At 49.5% G+C, this 21,055-nt stretch overlaps 1 protein-coding gene across 1 annotated transcript; it reads left to right on the top strand.

Moving 5' to 3' along the window:
- The first annotated feature begins 13,746 nt into the window (after positions 1-13,746).
- Positions 13,747-16,126, top strand: LOC140381524 (mothers against decapentaplegic homolog 6-like). Its single transcript, XM_072465591.1, has 2 exons — positions 13,747-13,837; positions 15,485-16,126. Exons 1-2 carry the CDS (start codon positions 13,747-13,749, stop codon positions 16,090-16,092), a joined length of 699 nt encoding a protein of 232 aa, XP_072321692.1. The 3' UTR covers positions 16,093-16,126.
- Positions 16,127-21,055: the final 4,929 nt, after the last annotated feature.

Here is a 21,055-nt window from a genome sequence, read left to right as displayed (position 1 = left end):
TGCTAACGCTAACACCTTCAGCTACATGACGTATGCTAACGCTAACACCTTCAGCTACATGACGTATGCTAACGCTAACATCTTCAGCTACATGACGTATGCTAACGCTAACACCTTCAGCTACATGACGTATGCTAACGCTAACACCTTCAGCTACATGACGTATGCTAACGCTAACATCTTCAGCTACATGACGTATGCTAACGCTAACACCTTCAGCTACATGACGTATGCTAACGCCAACACCTTCAGCTACATGACGTATGCTAACGCTAACACCTTCAGCTACATGACGTATGCTAACGCTAACACCTTCAGCTACATGACGTATGCTAACGCTAACACCTTCAGCTACATGACGTATGCTAACGCTAACATCTTCAGCTACATGACGTATGCTAACGCTAACACCTTCAGCTACATGACGTATGCTAACGCTAACACCTTCAGCTACATGACGTATGCTAACGCTAACATCTTCAGCTACATGACGTATGCTAACGCTAACACCTTCAGCTACATGACGTATGCTAACGCCAACACCTTCAGCTACATGACGTATGCTAACGCTAACACCTTCAGCTACATGACGTATGCTAACGCTAACACCTTCAGCTACATGACGTATGCTAACGCTAACATCTTCAGTTACATGACGTATGCTAACGCTAACACCTTCAGCTACATGACGTATGCTAACGCTAACACCTTCAGCTACATGACGTATGCTAACGCTAACACCTTCAGCTACATGACGTATGCTAACGCTAACACCTTCAGCTACATGACGTATGCTAACTCTAACACCTTCAGCTACATGACGTATGCTAACGCTAACACCTTCAGCTACATGACGTATGCTAACGCTAACACCTTCAGCTACATGACGTATGCTAACGCTAACACCTTCAGCTACATGACGTATGCTAACGCTAACACCTTCAGCTACATGATACAGTTATTCAGAGAACTATAGCATAAAGAACATGCTAACATGCTAACAAGTTTACCAAAGCATCAGTTTTACCCCAAATCACTAAATCCACTGAATTCTTCTTCCTCTGTGTCACTCCAGAGGAAGAGGAAATGCAGATTCTTCTTCTTGCGGTTGCCAGTGTGAAAATAACAAATAACATCACATATAAGTGGTTCACAAGCAGAGCAATGTAGTTTATTCTGTCCAATGCAGTGAAGAAGTGTAAAGAGAGCGCCACATAGTGAGACTAAAGAGCCACTGCACGTCAGACACTGGAGTTCAGGACCACAGAGCGTCGTGCAGCTTCATCTTAAAGACACAAAGCACTTGATCAAAGACAGTGAGGAGAAGATTCTGAGCAGGACAAAAAATGAAGAGAAAGAGTTAAAGAGACAATTTTTGTTCAAAAAGAGAATTCGTCCTTAAACAGACCTGAAGGTTTAAGATTCAACTTTCCGGTCGTATATAATAGTGTCTTGAAACCATGCAGCGGTAGACGCCCAGGGAATTCTGATGCTAATCACGTACTCAGTGAGGAGGGAGTCAAAGTCAGTTTTCAATGAGATGTAGAGAGCCCGTTACAGGGCTGTTAGAAACAAAGAGAGTCTCAAGTGAAACCAAAAACTCCCTTTATGAGGTGGTCCCGCCCAGTGGGCAGGGCTTACTCGGAGTCGGATAAATATCTGAGTTCCCGGACTCGATTTACAGATTGGGAATGACTCTTGGATGAGTGTGGAAACGTCCTGTCGAGTCCAGATGATACAACTGAATCTATTTCTACAATGGAACACTCCTGGACAAAAGAGGAACTGCACCGACATGTATTTTGTTGCCATTTTTGATCAATTAAAAAAAATTAAAAATACTTATTTTTAGACATTAGCAGAATGTTAGAACATTAGCCTCCTCTCTCCCCTCAGTCATCATATTTTGGAGGCTTGTTTGCTTAAGCAGTAAGGTATCAGAGCCAAACATCCTGCCTCAAAGCCCTGTCTGCACTCACGAGCGTTCACTCCATGAATCGGCCCTTTGACTGATGGAGCACAGCCCAGGAATGTGGGGAAATTGGGAAGGTGGAAGGGAGGGGGAGAAGGGGGGTCTCGGAGTGAAAGAGTAGTGAGAGGAATCAGGGGTCAAGCCACGGAGAGGGACATCTGATACGTGTTTGAACATATCGCTGGTAATGGTCAAGAAAGGCTGGATTGAGTGGGCGTTCCACGGCCTCCTGCAGCAGCTCTAAGACTCTCAGGAGTGTTCAGAGCTTCACCACGTCAAAGTGTGAAGCTTTCCAGGTCAGCCCAGGTTATCTAGCAAGGCACTAACACTCCTGTCCTTACAATGGTATGACAAGTACAGGCCTCGAGTTAAAGGTGTGTTATTAGGTTTCAGTCTTTCCTTCTGCTGCTGTCCGACTTTACAACAAACACTGCCCTGAACACCTGCAATACCGTCATACTCATGTGTTTATGTTTATAAGAGTTCTTCTATTAAGAGTGTTTTTTAAACTTCCTATAAGTTCTGTCCTTTTCCTCTGTATCTACTGTGTTGCAACGATGAAATTTCCCCATGTGTGGACAATAAAGGAATATCTTATCTTATCTTATTAGGTAAAATAGATGAACAAGCATTGACCAAGTTGGATGAGGTGTGAATCATCTTTGACTCAAAAGCCAGAAGACTACTTTTAGGTCTTTGTTGGACAAGAATATGAAGACAAGATTTATAGCCAGTGGCTTTGAAATGTGGAGGGCAAAACAGGCAGAGCTCAAAGGATTTGGGGCCTTTTATTCCTTGGAAAATGTCACAGAAAACGGTTTGACTTGATAATTGGGGTTGTTACCAATGTTTGAGTCCATAGTTAAGTCCCTTCTCTCAGTCTGTTGAACCGTGACATAGAAGCGCTCTAGGAAAGAGGCCAGCTGATCTTATCCAGCATAAGCCTGCATCTGAGGCATTAAACTTACTTCATAAAACCATCTTAAAATCTGCATTAAGTAGCCTCTGCATCTGGTGGCTAATGTCTATTGAGTGAGCAGAACCTTTTTCGTCAACTTGAGAAGAATCCCTCTCTGTGTGTGTGCTCTGCTGTGAGAGAAGCACCACAGCTGAAGGGCCTCTCCCTGACCCGGAGCTGGCTCGCCCACAGCTCCCTCTCCCTGACCCGGAGCTGGCTCGCCCACAGCTCCCTCTCCCTGACCCGGAGCTGGCTCGCCCACAGCTCCCTGACCCTGACCCGGAGCTGGCTTGCCCACAGCTCCCTCTCCCTGACCCGGAGCTGGCTCGCCCACAGCTCCCTCTCCCTGACCCGGAGCTGGCTCGCCCACAGCTCCCTGACCCTGACCCAGAGCTGGCTCGCCCACAGCTCCCTCTCCCTGACCCGGAGCTGGCTCGCCCACAGCTCCCTCTCCCTGACCCGGAGCTGGCTCGCCCACAGCTCCCTGACCCTGACCCGGAGCTGGCTCGCCCACAGCTCCCTCTCCCTGACCCGGAGCTGGCTCGCCCACAGCTCCCTGACCCGGAGCTGGCTCGCCCACAGCTCCCTCTCCCTGACCCGGAGCTGGCTCGCCACAGCTCCCTCTCCCTGACCCAGAGCTGGCTCGCCCACAGCTCCCTCTCCCTGACCCGGAGCTGGCTCGCCCACAGCTCCCTGACCCTGACCCGGAGCTGGCTCGCCCACAGCTCCCTGACCCTGACCCAGAGCTGGCTCGCCCACAGCTCCCTCTCCCTGACCCGGAGCTGGCTCGCCCACAGCTCCCTCTCCCTGACCCGGAGCTGGCTCGCCCACAGCTCCCTGACCCTGACCCGGAGCTGGCTCGCCCACAGCTCCCTCTCCCTGACCCGGAGCTGGCTCGCCCACAGCTCCCTGACCCGGAGCTGGCTCGCCCACAGCTCCCTCTCCCTGACCCGGAGCTGGCTCGCCACAGCTCCCTCTCCCTGACCCAGAGCTGGCTCGCCCACAGCTCCCTCTCCCTGACCCGGAGCTGGCTCGCCCACAGCTCCCTGACCCTGACCCGGAGCTGGCTCGCCCACAGCTCCCTCTCCCCGACCCGGAGCTGGCTCGCCACAGCTCCCTCTCCCTGACCCAGAGCTGGCTCGCCCACAGCTCCCTGACCCGGAGCTGGCTCGCCCACAGCTCCCTGACCCGGAGCTGGCTCGCCCACAGCTCCCTCTCCCTGGAGCTGGCGTTAGCACATACTCGTGGCATCATATTTTACTTTTATCACAGATTCCTTGTTGTATGCATTGATTTAGTTGATTTTGATGTTACAGAAATTCAGAAATCAAACTTTCTGAAAGATTAATTTGACATGAAAAGCAAGATAAAAAAGCACTTTATATTTAGGTTTACTCCTCTAAAATCAGCATGATAAACATAATGTTGAAAATTGTCACTTTAAATAAACTAAATGAAAAAATACTAAATTTTTCCTCCAAAAATATCACAATTGTACGATTATATTGTGACTAAATAACCTGGACATCGCTCATAGAAACCCAACTCTTTGATCATTCACTGCTTTACTTTTCTTTAACAGTTCTACAAATCCAGACAAATTGCACAAACTTTCTGATCCTTTCGCACTGACGTTCTTCCTGTCGTGGTTTTCTCTGTAACTTTAGCCCTTTTGCTTCTTTTAGTCCATTTCAAATAAGGTTTAAATTACAGGACAGGCTGTGGCTTTCCCTTGTTGCTTCAGAGTTTTTGCCAACTCGCAATTTGGCTTTGAATGGAGCGGTGCCACGCTGCGCAGGCGCTGTGCAGACGCTGCGCAGACGCTGTGCAGGCGCAGTGCAGGCGCTGTGCAGATGCTGTGCAGGTGTGGCTGAGCAGGAGGGACTGTCGCCTCCTCTGTCATGTCATGTTCACAAAGTGTCACATTCTCTTTATGTTTTCATCCAAAGCACCATTTTAACTGAAAGGTTTATTATGTCGCAAGATCGCGGATACAAGCGGTCGAAATGAGTTTCCTCCGCTGTGTGGCTGGGCGCTCCCTTAGTGATAGGGGGAGGAGCTCAGTCACACGGGGGGGGCTCGGAGTAGAGCCGCTGCTCCTCCGGCATCTGTTCCGGAGCCCTTGGGCGCCTCTCTGGGGAGGTGTTTCAGGCATGTCCCACTGGGAAGAGGCCCCGGGGAAGACCCAGGACACGCTGGAGGGACTATGTCTCTCTGGCCTGGGAACGCCTCGGGATCCCCCCGGAGGAGTTGGAGGAAGTGTCTGGGGAGAGGGAAGTCTGGGAGTCCCTGCTCAGACTGCTGCCCCGCGACCCGGCCCCGGATAAAGTGGAAGAAGATGGTGCATTATGTAACTTTTCTGATGAAGCAGCCTCCACATGTCTCCACATGTCTCCACATGTCTCCACATGTCTCCACATGTCTCCACATGTCTCCACATGTCTCCATGGAGATGTGTGTGGACAAAAGAAAATGTGAAGTTGAATAAATGTGAGATGATTGTGTTTAATGTCGCCCGGTGGAACCTTCCAGACGAGCAGAGAATGTCTATGTTCAACATAAGACATGTGGACATAAAGGTGCAACCTGCTGCTCAGAAATATTGGACTTGGACATTTGACCATTTTCTGATCTCAAAACTAAACTTTTTGTTTTTTAAAACTAAAATTGGAAAAATAGTAATTATGATTGTATTTCACACTAAATCAAGCTCAGTGGCGAGTAGCATGCTAAATCGCTCCGGGTTCATAGGCTGTGGCTCCGGGGCCAGTGTTAGACTTGTCCTCTGAGTCACATGCTCTCGCAGTAACTAATCCTTGCTCAAAGGAAAAGGTTTGTGGAAGGATCTGACATTGAAAAAGACGATCCAACAGAAAGAAGATGTGGCCCTGCAGTGCCTCCGCTGGCCCCGCCCTGAGCGCCTCTCGTGAGGTGTGAGCTCGGCCTGGTTCTTTACATTCAAGTAAATAATGCTTCATGATATTTATGTCATTTTTCTGCTTCTTGTGACATGTAAAAGAAGACGTTTAGTATCTAAAGATTAACAGAAAAACGGCTTCGGAAATCTCAATTTATAGTTTGTTCGGCTTAAGCTCAGATGTCAGTTTTCCATACTTAATGTATAATCTACAAGAAAACAGTTTCTTTCCGTTTTGTTATTTTCTGTTTATACCATGCCTCTCTCAAGTATTTTCTAAAAACATAATGTACCTTTTCACTTCTTTGCAGATGATGTTCAGATTTATTTGCCATTAAATTCAGGCAGCTTAGAGCTTACCTTCCTCTGAAGGAGTCTGATGTCCACATTTTCATTTCCTTCATGATTCATTCTTGTTATTTGTCGTACTGTGAGCTGGAGCTGAGCCTCAGCTGCTGACCAGTCCCAGGTGAAGTGGACACACCTGCTCTCTCCTCCCTCCACTGGCTCCTGTCAGCTATAGAATGGATTTGAAATTGTTGCTGTTTGTTTCCAAGTGTCTTAATGGTCCTTCTACATCTTTGTGAATCGCTGGTATGTTCCAGTTAGAGCAAAGACATCCACCAACCCAAGAGCTGACCTCAAAACTCTTTTCTCTGGCTGCTGACAAGTTATGGACCGATTCTTTTGCTGCACAGCGGCTGGGCTGGAGGTTTCTCCCTCTGGGTGGGTTTCCCATCAACCCAAAACATGTACCACAGGAAAAGTCCTCCAGGACGGTCCTGTCCAAGTCAAACTCAAGATGTGGAGATGGTCCCGAGCAACCACTTCTGAGCAGATGCTCCAGGGCCGTTGAAGGACACATTTCTCTAAAGTAACAATACAGCGCACTCCAATTGATTATGCAAATTGTGTTTAAAGTGTTATAAAGTTATATTAGTTTGTTTTCCAGTGAATCTCATGGATGGTCTTGTGTCTCAGGGCTCTTTGGGTCAGAGAAATCAATCTCAGACACTTTAGTTTGCCAGGTCCAATTAAAGAAGAACTACTCAAGATGGACGTTCCACATTATTAAGCTGAACGCCATTTCCAAGTCAAATGTGAAAGAAGAAGGATCAAAGCCGAAGAGCATCAAACAGTTAGTGCACGGTGGCAAAGGCGTTTAGTGCTCTTGCCTCCCAAGAAGGAGATCATGGGTTCGATTCCTGGACCAGACCAACATCACATGATTTCTCTGGGTGGAGTCTGCATGTTCTCCTTGTGTTGCCGTGGGTTCTCTGGCTCCTCCCACCGTCCAAGCACATGATGTGTGATGAGTGAGGCAAAATTAGCTGGTGTTGAAAATGAGCATATTCTGCTTTAACACCTAAAACATTGCATCTGGTTCGTCCAATGCTTTGTCCTTGGATAAATAAATAAACCTTTTATGGTTCTTTTATTTTATAATTTAATAAAATGTAAACAAACGCAATGGAAAGAGAAAACAAGACCAGAGAGAGAAGCGAGTAAAAAGCAGCAGACATCCAGCAAAAATAAAGCAAAAAAAAAGAGAGAAAATCAAGGCACACAAAACCCAAAGAAAACGTCTTTTTTAGTCCAAAGTCCCAAACCCGAAAGTCTTTCAAATTTCAAATGAAGTCCAAAAGTGTTTTTTTTCCTATGCTACAAATGTCCGTTATGCGGATGGAATTTTTAGGCGCGGTCAGGGGTCGGAAGGAACAAGAGGATGAAGATGAAGATTAGAGCACCTCTGATTGTCTCCGCCGGGCGTCGTTATCGCCTGTGGAATCAAGATTCGGCGGAACCTCTGTCTACTCTGCTTTAAGAGCCTAAGGTTTCCTTCGATGTCACCCATTCTGGCCCCTGCGTAACACCTTGCTGGCCCCTGGGTAACACCTTATTGACACTGCTGGCAGCCTCTAGCTGTAGAACTTCCAATTACTAGAGTGTCACGAGTCCGTTCAGCTCACGGTGCACATTTAGCGCCTCGTTCCCTCCGAACTGTCACAAATTGGTCCCTATTTTGTTCTTGGTCTAGTCCCGGCTGCACAGGAGGTTATGGAGGGCTAGTCTTAGCCTAGCACTGCTAACACAATACTGCTTCCTGTGGTGCAGTCCGGTAAACCTGATGCTGTTACTTGGCTATAGCTGGACTTCAGCTCCAAACAGCGGATCCTCGCCTGAAGTCAGAGAAGAAGACATGGTTCTGACTCGACATATGACAGTCTGAGCAGGTGAAGGCGGGGAAGGTTCAACCATGAAGCTAGCGGCTAGGCTAACTCATACTGAACTAACCTAACCTGTGCTGCTGTGTCTGCACTCCCCTGATGTGAGGGCCAGGCCTGTTGAGCTGCTGTGTCTGCACTCCCCTGATGTGAGGGCCAGGCCTGTTGAGCTGCTGTGTCTGCACTCCCCTGATGTGAGGGCCAGGCCTGTTGAGCTGCTGTGTCTGCACTCCCCTGATGTGAGGGCCAGGCCTGTTGAGCTGCTGTGTCTGCACTCCCCTGATGTGAGGGCCAGGCCTGTTGTGCTGCTGTGTCTGCACTCCCCTGATGTGAGGGCCAGGCCTGTTGAGCTGCTGTGTCTGCACTCCCCTGATGTGAGGGCCAGGCCTGTTGTGCTGCTGTGTCTGCACTCCCCTGATGTGAGGGCCAGGCCTGTTGAGCTGCTGTGTCTGCACTCCCCTGATGTGAGGGCCAGGCCTGTTGAGCTGCTGTGTCTGCACTCCCCTGATGTGAGGGCCAGGCCTGTTGAGCTGCTGTGTCTGCACTCCCCTGATGTGAGGGCCAGGCCTGTTGTGCTGCTGTGTCTGCACTCCCCTGATGTGAGGGCCAGGCCTGTTGAGCTGCTGTGTCTGCACTCCCCTGATGTGAGGGCCAGGCCTGTTGAGCTGCTGTGTCTGCACTCCCCTGATGTGAGGGCCAGGCCTGTTGAGCTGCTGTGTCTGCACTCCCCTGATGTGAGGGCCAGGCCTGTTGAGCTGCTGTGTCTGCACTCCCCTGATGTGAGGGCCAGGCCTGTTGTGCTGCTGTGTCTGCACTCCCCTGATGTGAGGGCCAGGCCTGTTGAGCTGCTGTGTCTGCACTCCCCTGATGTGAGGGCCAGGCCTGTTGTGCTGCTGTGTCTGCACTCCCCTGATGTGAGGGCCAGGCCTGTTGTGCTGCTGTGTCTGCACTCCCCTGATGTGAGGGCCAGGCCTGTTGAGCTGCTGTGTCTGCACTCCCCTGATGTGAGGGCCAGGCCTGTTGAGCTGCTGTGTCTGCACTCCCCTGATGTGAGGGCCAGGCCTGTTGAGCTGCTGTGTCTGCACTCCCCTGATGTGAGGGCCAGGCCTGTTGAGCTGCTGTGTCTGCACTCCCCTGATGTGAGGGCCAGGCCTGTTGAGCTGCTGTGTCTGCACTCCCCTGATGTGAGGGCCAGGCCTGTTGTGCTGCTGTGTCTGCACTCCCCTGATGTGAGGGCCAGGCCTGTTGAGCTGCTGTGTCTGCACTCCCCTGATGTGAGGGCCAGGCCTGTTGTGCTGCTGTGTCTGCACTCCCCTGATGTGAGGGCCAGGCCTGTTGAGCTGCTGTGTCTGCACTCCCCTGATGTGAGGGCCAGGCCTGTTGAGCTGCTGTGTCTGCACTCCCCTGATGTGAGGGCCAGGCCTGTTGAGCTGCTGTGTCTGCACTCCCCTGATGTGAGGGCCAGGCCTGTTGTGCTGCTGTGTCTGCACTCCCCTGATGTGAGGGCCAGGCCTGTTGAGCTGCTGTGTCTGCACTCCCCTGATGTGAGGGCCAGGCCTGTTGAGCTGCTGTGTCTGCACTCCCCTGATGTGAGGGCCAGGCCTGTTGAGCTGCTGTGTCTGCACTCCCCTGATGTGAGGGCCAGGCCTGTTGAGCTGCTGTGTCTGCACTCCCCTGATGTGAGGGCCAGGCCTGTTGTGCTGCTGTGTCTGCACTCCCCTGATGTGAGGGCCAGGCCTGTTGAGCTGCTGTGTCTGCACTCCCCTGATGTGAGGGCCAGGCCTGTTGAGCTGCTGTGTCTGCACTCCCCTGATGTGAGGGCCAGGCCTGTTGTGCTGCTGTGTCTGCACTCCCCTGATGTGAGGGCCAGGCCTGTTGTGCTGCTGTGTCTGCACTCCCCTGATGTGAGGGCCAGGCCTGTTGAGCTGCTGTGTCTGCACTCCCCTGATGTGAGGGCCAGGCCTGTTGTGCTGCTGTGTCTGCACTCCCCTGATGTGAGGGCCAGGCCTGTTGAGCTGCTGTGTCTGCACTCCCCTGATGTGAGGGCCAGGCCTGTTGTGCTGCTGTGTCTGCACTCCCCTGATGTGAGGGCCAGGCCTGTTGTGCTGCTGTGTCTGCACTCCCCTGATGTGAGGGCCAGGCCTGTTGAGCTGCTGTGTCTGCACTCCCCTGATGTGAGGGCCAGGCCTGTTGTGCTGCTGTGTCTGCACTCCCCTGATGTGAGGGCCAGGCCTGTTGTGCTGCTGTGTCTGCACTCCCCTGATGTGAGGGCCAGGCCTGTTGAGCTGCTGTGTCTGCACTCCCCTGATGTGAGGGCCAGGCCTGTTGAGCTGCTGTGTCTGCACTCCCCTGATGTGAGGGCCAGGCCTGTTGTGCTGCTGTGTCTGCACTCCCCTGATGTGAGGGCCAGGCCTGTTGAGCTGCTGTGTCTGCACTCCCCTGATGTGAGGGCCAGGCCTGTTGAGCTGCTGTGTCTGCACTCCCCTGATGTGAGGGCCAGGCCTGTTGAGCTGCTGTGTCTGCACTCCCCTGATGTGAGGGCCAGGCCTGTTGTGCTGCTGTGTCTGCACTCCCCTGATGTGAGGGCCAGGCCTGTTGAGCTGCTGTGTCTGCACTCCCCTGATGTGAGGGCCAGGCCTGTTGAGCTGCTGTGTCTGCACTCCCCTGATGTGAGGGCCAGGCCTGTTGTGCTGCTGTGTCTGCACTCCCCTGATGTGAGGGCCAGGCCTGTTGTGCTGCTGTGTCTGCACTCCCCTGATGTGAGGGCCAGGCCTGTTGAGCTGCTGTGTCTGCACTCCCCTGATGTGAGGGCCAGGCCTGTTGAGCTGCTGTGTCTGCACTCCCCTGATGTGAGGGCCAGGCCTGTTGAGCTGCTGTGTCTGCACTCCCCTGATGTGAGGGCCAGGCCTGTTGAGCTGCTGTGTCTGCACTCCCCTGATGTGAGGGCCATGCCTGTTGTTGGGGCAGACGCAGGGGTCTCACTTTCACTTCAAACATGCCAGTGGTTTGGATGAGTGACATGCTCAGTAGTCGAGTGTTGTCCACCCTGGTTGTCCCCCCCCGTCCTCGCACTCCAGCCCCGTCCCCGCACCCCAGCCCCGTCCTCGCACCCCAGCCCCGTCCCCGCACCCCAGCCCCGTCCTCGCACCCCAGCCTCGTCCCCGTCCCCGCACCCCAGCCCCTCACCCCGGCCCCGCCCCTTTCCCTCAGCACAGTGGAAGAGTCTAATAACTGAAGGGGAATCTAATCCTTGGCCCTGGATCAAAGCCGGGGCCCCTCCCTCATTCAGCGCTCTCTTTTCTGACTCTTCTTCTTCCCCTGGTTTCTGCCTGAAAACACATTGCTGCTCATTCACTTTTCATCGTGTTTAAAGCTGGAGACTTTGCTGAATTGTGTTGTGGAAAACAAAGATTGGACTCAGCTAATTGTCATCATTAGCAGCAAAAATAGTTCTTTAAGTTCCCCAAACTTTAAAACCGTCTAAATAACTTTGCCATATTTTTGCTATGGCAATAAATGAATGCTCCACAAACTCATGTAGGACAGACTTTAGAGGTCACAGCACCAAACTCTTCTCCTCTTTAGAAGACACAAACTTAAAACCTAAACTCACACGTGAAACTCTCCTCGTTCAAAGGCCAGTGAGCGTTAGCCGTCTGCGTCAGAAGGTGGCGCTGTTGTGTGTCAGTTGTGAGAGTTTCATTGAGACTGGCACTAAGACACTGATGTTGGAATGAAATAACAAAGGCGACTTATCTAATTGGTCAACAGAGCAGTTAGATGGACCTAAACGCTTGCAGGATAATTGTTTCCAGGCTCAGAGTATATGCTAACATACTGCTAACATACTGCTAACATGCTGCTAACATGCTGCTAACATGCTGCTAACATACTGCTAACACGCTGCTAACATACTGTTAACATACTGCTAACATGCTGCTAACATACTGCTAACGCGCTGCTAACATGCTGCTAACATGCTGCTAACATACTGCTAACATGCTGCTAACATGCTGCTAACATACTGCTAACATGCTGCTAACATGCTGCCAACATGCTGCTAACATGCTGCTAACATGCTGCCAACATGCTGCTAACATGCTGCTAACATAACATGCATAGTTTTTCAAGATGATATAGCCTCCTGTACGGTTATGCGAAACCACACTGGCCCATGGGCCGCTGAGCTCTGGCCACTGTGGTGACGCCATTTTAAATACCCATCATGCATAGCGCATACGCGCATAGCGTCAGTACAATGCTTTTCAAATTAAATGACTCCCGCAGGATTTTGGCGAAAAATTGCTTCACGCGCTCTTATCTTTTGACTTAATACCGCTTTTATATTTAATTGAATGCTATCTTGTGTTGTCGGCGGTATTTTATAAAAAAAAATTGATAATTTATTTTATTTATAAATTAGAAATCAATAACGTAAGTGCGGCGGATCCGTAAACCAAGTCATAAAATAACCGCGGCCTAATAAACTGGAGACAAACGCATGATAAGTCTCTCCAAGTCTGTTTTAGACACTATATTTTTGATTCATGTTTTTCAGATGGTAAAAAGCTGCTGATGAAACTGCCAGATCTGCCATCTTTAAATTTGTGTTCAAAACTCTGTTTAAAGGCCACGCCCCTCTTGTGTATGCGCCTGTGTGAGGAATAGTAAAGTTTGTATTACCAGTTCTAGTTAGTTTTTGATGTTCTAGATCATTTAAATGGGCCTCTTGTAGGTATACAATATCTCATCTTTGGAAGTATCCTTGACCGCTTAACAGGGCTCAGTACGTCATTAACGTTAAAGGATGCTATTTTATGAATCATTTCAAATTTGTTCTACTCTTGTTACAATAAACCATGGTCAAGCTCAACACAAAAACACAAAAATGACATGAATATAACATAATAAAATGAATAAACTGCAAGGGAAAAAGAGAGCTCTGGCCCAAAACAAAGAGCTCAGAGACACAAACATGGATCAGGGGTGAAGGGGCCCCTGGGACTCTTACTATCACTTTTTACATTGAGGAGTACTCACATGTGTCCATTAGGTTCAGGGGTCTGTCCTGTTATCTAGGAACCTCCGGTAAAGTGAACCTAATAACTGCTCCCTCTGCGTGGATCCTCAGTGTTGCGGGATAGAGCAGAGAGTTATCTTCTTTTGTCTCAGATGAGCTTTGCGTTTCTTTACCACTCGCCGAGTCATCATTGAAAAAGGATACTTGGGGTTTGAGCGATCTGGACTGGCGGCGGCGAGACGTCTGGACGCCGCCAGAACGCCTGCTGAAAGTGGTGAAACGTCAGTGTAATCGGTCTCTGGTTCTGAGCCGGTGCGCGGTCATTATTCTCCCAGCCTTTGTTGGAAGCTTTAGATGTTCAGGGATCCAGGTCTCCATAAACTTGAGGACGTCCGTCCCCTCCGTGTCCTCTGATAGACCTACAACCCGCATGTTTCCTCTGCGGTTACGCTTCTCCAGATGGTCCATTTGGTCCATGGTGTTGACCTGGCTGCTCAGGTGTGCCACGTTAGCTTGTAGGACAGAGACCGCCTCCTTCAGGGCTGAGATTTCCTTCTCAGCTGCTGTGGCTCGGTTCTCCGTCTCGTTGGTCTTTGGGTTTAGTTCCTGCATGTGCCACCGAGCGCTGCATCAGTCTTTGTGTCCACTGCCTTTATGTGGTCCGTGATCTCCCGCAGAGCCTCACGAGAGCTGGATCCATCCCGCTCCTGTTCTGTCCCGAGGCTGCGCTCGAGCTTCACCCGGGGTCGGTCACAGCGGGACCTGTTAGCTTAGCTACGGCAGTATTTACCTGGTCCTCCACCCTGCATGTTCTCCCACACCTCAAGTTATCTCATAAACTGATATTTTACAAGGATTTAGCCGTAGCCGGAGGGAACAGTTTGACTAAGCGGCCATCTTTGTTTTTGAAACATTCGGAACATGTTCAACGGCTGCAAACAATTGTATTGAGAAGAACATTTTCTGAGGCCACTCCCCTCAGGCAGAAGGCCACTCCCCTCAGGCAGGAGGCCACGCCCCTCAGGCAGGAGGCCACCCCCCTCAGGCAGGAGGCCACTCCCCTCAGGCCCAGAACCTCCCGTCATAAGAACAGTTTGTCTCCCTCTGCTGTTGGACTCATGAACACTTCTTAAACACTGTCACTTTAACTATAATTGAATCACTAACTGTTCACTTTCTGCACTACATATGTAACTCAATTGTACATTTGTGCACATAGTAAGCCTATTTCTCTTATTTTTCTTATCCTATAGCAGATTTAAATAGTTTCTCTTTTTGACTTATATATGTTGTTTTATCATTGTTTTATGTTGCACCAGGACAAGTTCCTATGTTTGTGAATTCTGTTCATTGACAATGGAAATAAACCTCTTTTCCCACATTTGACTAGAACTGGAACTCTCCTTTGAGTCAATTACGGACTCTTGTGGTTTTGGATGAAGTTCATTTACAATTGAAATCAAAGTTGAGGTGTGTGTGTGCGTGCGTGCGTGCATATTGGTTCACCTGCAGAGCCTGGTTCACCTGCAGAGCCTGGTTCACCTGCAGAGCCTGGTTCACCTGCAGAGCCTGGTTCACCTGCAGAGCCTGGTTCACCTGCAGAGCCTGGTTCACCTGCAGAGCCTGGTTCACCTGCAGAGCCTGGTTCACCTGCATAGCCTGGTTCACCTGCAGAGCCTCGTTCACCTGCAGAGCCTGGTTCACCTGCAGAGCCTGGTTCACCTGCAGAGCATTGATCTATCATAATATAGTTCCCTCAGTGACGGGACAAAAGAGACAGAGAAAGACAGTTCGAGCTGACTCAGAAGAGACGGAAATCTACAGGAGACGAGAGATGTGATGTGCTCCGTCGCGCTAATAAACAAACGCACGTGTGTGTTGTGTCAGTCCACACGGGGGCGTGGCATGTGCACGGGGGAGTGGCATGAGCACTTCCACCTGCGTTCTCAAACGTCCATTACGCCTTTAAGTCAGGCTTATCTTAAAACTCAAAAAGATCATTTGAGATTTGGTCCTGATTTGGTCCCCGGGTTTAGACTTAGACCAAACTATACCCAGGTTATTCCTTACATGTAAATGCCCTCTCTGTGACCTCTCTGTGACCTCTCTGTGACCTCTCTGTGCCCTCCCTGTGACCTCTCTGTGACCTCTCCGTGACCTCTCTGTGACCTCTCCGTGACCTCTCTGTGACCTCTCTGTGACCTCTCTGTGCCCTCCCTGTGACCTCTCCGTGACCTCTCTGTGACCTCTCTGTGACTTCTCTTTGACCTCTCCGTGACCTCCCTGTGACCTCTCCGTGACCTCTCTGTGACCTCTCTGTGACTTCTCTTTGACCTCTCCGTGACCTCTCTGTGGCCTCTCTGTGACCTCTCTGTGACCTCTGTTTCCGCAGACGCTGGGAGCTCGGTGGGCTCTTCCTCGGGCCCTTCCTCGGGCTCTCATTGGTGCAGCGTGGCGTACTGGGAGCAACGCACTCGTGTGGGGCGTCTGTACCCGGCCCATGACCCGGCTCTCAGTATCTTCTACCACTTACCTCAGGGCACGGGGCTCTGTCTGGGGCAGCTCCACGCCAACGCCTACCACAGCGGGCGCGGGGCCACGGGAGGGCATCTGCACGCTTCTGGAGGAGGGACCAGTGCCGCACTGAACAGCCGCACTAAAATAGGTTTGGGGATCATCTTGAGCCAGGAGGAGGGCGGGGTTTGGGTGTACAACCGCAGTCAGCAGTCCATCTTTGTGCACTCGCCCACCCTGGAGGCCCCTGGCGCTCGCGGACTCACCGTGGAGCGGGTGTTTCCCGGGTTCTCCCTCAGGGTGTTTGACTATGAGCGCTCCAGATGGATGGCACAGCACGGGATCAAGCCCGATGTCCAGGAGGGCCCCTGGGACCCACACAGTATCCGCATCAGTTTTGGCAAGGGCTGGGGCCCCTGCTACTCCAGACAGTTCATAACCTCGTGCCCGTGCTGGCTGGAGGTGCTGCTCAACACACACAGATAACGTCCTGTTGGGACTACGACACAGGGCGGGGCATCAGGGCGGGGCATCAGGGCGGCGCATCAAGGTGGGGCATCAGGGCGGGGCATCAGGGAGGGGCATCAGGGCGGTGCATCAAGGTGGGGCATCAGGGCGGGGCATCAGGGCGGGGCATCAGGGCGGGGCATCAAGGCGGGGCATCAGGGCAGGGCATCAGGGCAGGGCATCAAGGCGGGGCATCAGGGCAGGGCATCAGGGCAGGGCATCAGGGCAGGGCATCAAGGCGGGGCATCAGGGCGGGGCATCAGGGCGGGGCATCAGGCGCTCTCATATCCTCTGTGTGAAGGCAAAAGGGAAATGGTCTTTTTTCTTGAATTCCACTCTCTTAATGACAAAGCTTTTCCCTCGGGGTCTGAACCACACGGCCCCTCGTGAAGTGCACTTCACTGGCAACACGGCTCAGCGTCATCCCAGATTTAATATAAAGTTTGTATTATATAAAGTATATTATACATGTAAATACTTGAGTCATCTCGTCTCGTGTTGTGAAGCACGTTTCATTCATAAACTGTGCCACAATAAAGCGTTTGTAATAAATCATTCTCTGTGTCAATATATGGTGGAATATGAGTGTCCGGTGCTGCCCGGTGGTGGAGTGGTCAAGGCGGCAGCACACATGCCAGGCTCAGTGTTGAGAGTTTGCTGTATGTCTTCCCTTCTCACTCATCCCCATTCCACACTCCGCTGTCATGTCTAATAAAGCCTATGGGACAAGAAATCTTTTTAAAAAGAATGTTTCAGTTAAAATGCTGAAAATGACAATTTCCATCTTATTACAAACAGACTTCCTCATATTCATGATTTATGATATATGATTTATGATTTATGATATATGATATATGATTTATGATTTATCAAATCAATTTATTTTTGTAAGGCCCAAAATCACAACAACAGTCGCCTCTGAGGGCCACAGGGAGAAATGAATCAACAATGTCTGTGGTGGCGAGGGACGATGTCCCAGGGTCCTCTGTCCTTAGACTCTCCTTCTCGGCCAGGAAAAACTACAAAAAAAAACCTCTTTGGGAAAAAAGCGTAGAAACCTGGAGGATATCCAGTGAAGGAGAGATCCCACTCTCACAGACGTGAGGGAAACTGGAGCTGGACCCACTCTTCAGGCAGATGAGGGACCATCCACACAGGGCAGGGACCACTTCACCAGGGGAGGGGCATCTGGGTCCACAGGTCCTCAGGAGTGAGAGAAAGAAAAAGAAGGCGGTGAACAGTTTGCAAGTGGAATCAAAAAAATAAATATTGTTTGATAGCATAAGTAGTCAGAAGAAGAGGATAGTGCTCAAGCTGTCATACTTCCCCCAGCACAGTTACTGCTAGGGCAGCGTAGCTGAAGCTGTGGGTTTATCTTTATGTTCCTAACTACTCTGACCATAAGCGATTTCAAAGAGGAACGTTTTAAGCCTGGACTTAAATGAAGAGACTGTGTCAGCATATTTAACATGGGTCGGGAGCTGATTCCATAACACAGGAGCTTGGTAGCTAAACGCTCTACCTCCTACAGTACTTTTAGAGACTCTTGGCACCACCAGAAGGCCAGCATTCTGAGATCGAAGAGCTCTGTTTGGATGATATGGTTCTATAGCATCTTTGAGGTAGGATGGGGCCATGTCATTTATGGCTTTGTAGGTCAAGAGTAGAATTTTGAATTTGATTCTAGACTCGACGGGGAGCCAGTGAAGAGACTTCAGCACCGGCGTAATGTGCTCTCTTCTTTTTGTTCCTGTTAGTAATCTTGCTGCTGCATTTTGAACCAGTTGAAAGCTTTTTATGGAGCTTTTAGGACACGCTGCAAGCAGGGAGTTACAGTCTAATCTAGTCGTTACAAATGCATGGATAAGTTTTTCGGCATCACTTTTAGGCAGGATTCTTCTGATTTTATCTATATTACGCAGATGGAAATAGGCTGTTTTACAAGCTTGATTTATATGAGCTTTAAATGAGAGCTCCTGGTCAAATAAAACTCCAAGGTTTCTTACAGTAGAACTGGAGGCTAAACTAACATTGTCCAGTGTGACTATCTGCTCAGATAGAGCGTCTCGTAGATGCTTAGGACCAGCACAATGACCTCGGTTTTTTCAGGGTTAAGAAGCAGGTAGTTTAGTGTCCTCCAGGTTTTTATCTCCTTCACACAAGCACTAAGTCTGTCTACTTGATCGCTCTGATCAGGTTTCATTGATAAATACAGCTGAGTGTCGTCTGCAGAGCAGTGGAAGTTAATGCCATGTGACCTGATAATGTTGCCTAATGGTAGCATATAAAGAGTAAACAGAATTGGACCGAGTACCGAACCCTGTGGCACACCGTAAATTACTTTAGAGCTTGGTGAGGAGCTCTGGTTTACATTAACAAATTGGAACCTATCAGATAAATAGGATTTAAACCAGCTGAGGGCGGGGCCTCTGAGGGCGGGGCCTCCAACACCTACATCACATTCTAACCTCTGCAGTAGAATGTTGTGGTCGATGGTCAAACGCTGAGGTCAGAACCAGGACTGAGACCAGTCCATCGTCAGCGGCTAATAACAAATCATTTGTGACTTTAACTAGTGCAGTTTCAGTGCTGTGGTGGGCTCTGAACCCTGCTGTGGTGGGCTCTGAACCCTGCTGTGGTGGGCTCTGGACCCTGCTGTGGTGGGCTCTGGACCCTGCTGTGGTGGGCTCTGAACCCTGCTGTGGTGGGCTCTGAACCCTGCTGAGGTGGGCTCTGAACCCTGCTGTGGTGGGCTCTGAACCCTGCTGTGGTGGGCTCTGAACCCTGCTGTGGTGGGCTCTGAACCCTGATGTGGTGGGCTCTGAACCCTGCTGTGGTGGGCTCTGAACCCTGCTGTGGTGGGCTCTGAACCCTGCTGTGGTGGGCTCTGAACCCTGCTGTGGTGGGCTCTGAACCCTGACTGGAAAACTTAAAATAAGTGATTGTCCTGTAGGTGGCGAAAAAGCTGTTTTACTACAACTTTTTCAAGGATTTTAGAGACAAAGGGAAGATTATAAATAGGTCTGTAGTTTACCAATAGTTCAGGATCGAGATGAGGCTTTTTCAGAAGAGGTTTAATGACGTCATGTTTGAAGGATGTGGAACATAAACACTTTCTACTGAAGTATTTATTATATTAAGAATAGGGTCTATAATTAGGGGAAGAATGTCTTTGAGGAGTCTGCTTGGAATGGGGTCTAGGACACAAGTTGAGCTTTTAGAGGACAAAAGGGCTGAAGTTATCTCTGCTTGATCAACAGCTGAACCTTTCTAGGTTTACAGGTGGATTTATATGGGACGCTAGATTTACAGTTTGGGCTAGTTCAGGGCTAATAGCGGGGGTAATTTCATCTAATTTATCTCTGATTGTTTTTATTTTATTGTTAAAAAATAGGAGGAAATCATCAGAGCTGAGAGAAGATGGGAGTGAGGGCTCTACTGCTGTGACAGTGTGTTACCATGGCTACAGTGCTGAAAAGGAATTTAGTGTTACTTTTGTTGACTTCTATTTGATTTGAATAATATCTGGTTTGGGCCTCACACAGAGCTGCTGATAGGACAGAAGCAACTTTTCCTGCTTTTAGAGATTCTTCTGTGTGAGAGCGACGAAATAATCCCTCTAACTTTCTAACTTTGTTTATGTGAACGCAGTTCTTAGTTGTACCACGGGGAGGCGCTTTGGCCTAATGACCTTCAGTTTTAATGGAGCTGCAACGTCAAGAGCAGACTTCAGAGAATTAAGATAAGATAAGATATTCCTTTATTGTCCCACATGGGGAAATTTCATTGGTGCAACGCAGGTAGATACAGAGGTAGATACAGAAGAACAGGTCACTTATAGGAAGTCTGAAAAACACTTTCAGTAGAAGATCTCCTATAAATAAATAAAAACTCCCATAGACAAATAAATAAATAAATACATAAATACCATTGCATGTGATCACGACAGTAATTGCACATGAATATGTGTCACGACAGCACATAGATTGCACATGAATTGCACATGAATTCCAACAGCAATTGCACATATGACAGAATTGCACATCAGTATTAGGTTAGGTCAGTATTGCGAGTGTTCAGTACTAACAGTTTTTGTTATGAATTCATGGTCAAGTCGACAAATTGATCACTTAAACTGGACTAGAGCTGTTCTCAGCAGGATCACATGACATGTCACTGAATATTGGCTCTATTATTTCCTTGAATTTTGAGATAGATTTTTCAGATATTGTCCTTTTCATTATAACTTTATTTTGTGGGACTGGATGATCTCTAAGAATAAACTGAAATGTAATTATGAAATTATCTGACTATATAGAGTTTTGAGGGAGGACAATGAGGTCACTAATCTCTGTTCCATACGTTAGGACAAGATCCAGAGTGTTCTTGTGAGTGTGAGTCGCTTTATTTACATTCTGAGTGAAACCAATGCTGTCTAACAAGGCGCTGAAGGCATTACTGAGAGAGTCATCACTCATGTTCACGTGGATATTAAAGTCTCCAACTATAACTATTTTATCCCAGGCTAACACTAAGTTTGATATAAAGTCAGAAAACTCTGTTAAATCTCTGAGTAGGGACCAGGAGGTCGGTAGATAACTATGAACAAAACTCCTTTTTGGTTTTTCATATTTGGACATGTGATCGACAGCATAAGGCTTTCAAATGAGTGAAATGCATTGTTAGTTTTAGGGCTCATGAGTCGCTTGAGTGGGAGATCACTGCCACACCACCACCTCGGCCTGTGCTCCTGGCAGTCTGAAAGTTAACATGGCTGGGTGGGGTTAACATGGGTGGGTGGGGTTAACATGGGTGGGTGGGGTTAACATGGGTGGGTGGGGTTTACATGGGTGGGTGGGGTTAACATGGGTGGGTGGGGTTAACGTGGGTGGGTGGGGTTAACATGGGTGGGTGGGGTGGACTCACAGACTTTAGTCTGATG

This window comes from Eucyclogobius newberryi, unplaced genomic scaffold (assembly GCF_026437365.1).
Source record: "Eucyclogobius newberryi isolate DKJ021-1_F unplaced genomic scaffold, fEucNew1.0.hap1 SCAF_5, whole genome shotgun sequence".
Lineage (NCBI taxonomy): Eukaryota > Metazoa > Chordata > Actinopteri > Gobiiformes > Gobiidae > Eucyclogobius > Eucyclogobius newberryi.
The sequence above is the reverse complement of the archived record's forward strand: the minus strand, read 5'-3'. Positions and strand labels throughout refer to the sequence as shown.

Excerpts from the sequence above, each read along its gene's own strand:
- LOC140381524 (XM_072465591.1), top strand. The coding sequence starts at position 13,747 with ATGTGGTCCGTGATCTCCCGCAGAGCCTCACGAGAGCTGGATCCATCC. Across the intron at positions 13,838-15,484 it reads GCGCTCGAGCTTCACCCGGG|ACGCTGGGAGCTCGGTGGGC; the intron begins GTCGGTCACAGC and ends CTGTTTCCGCAG.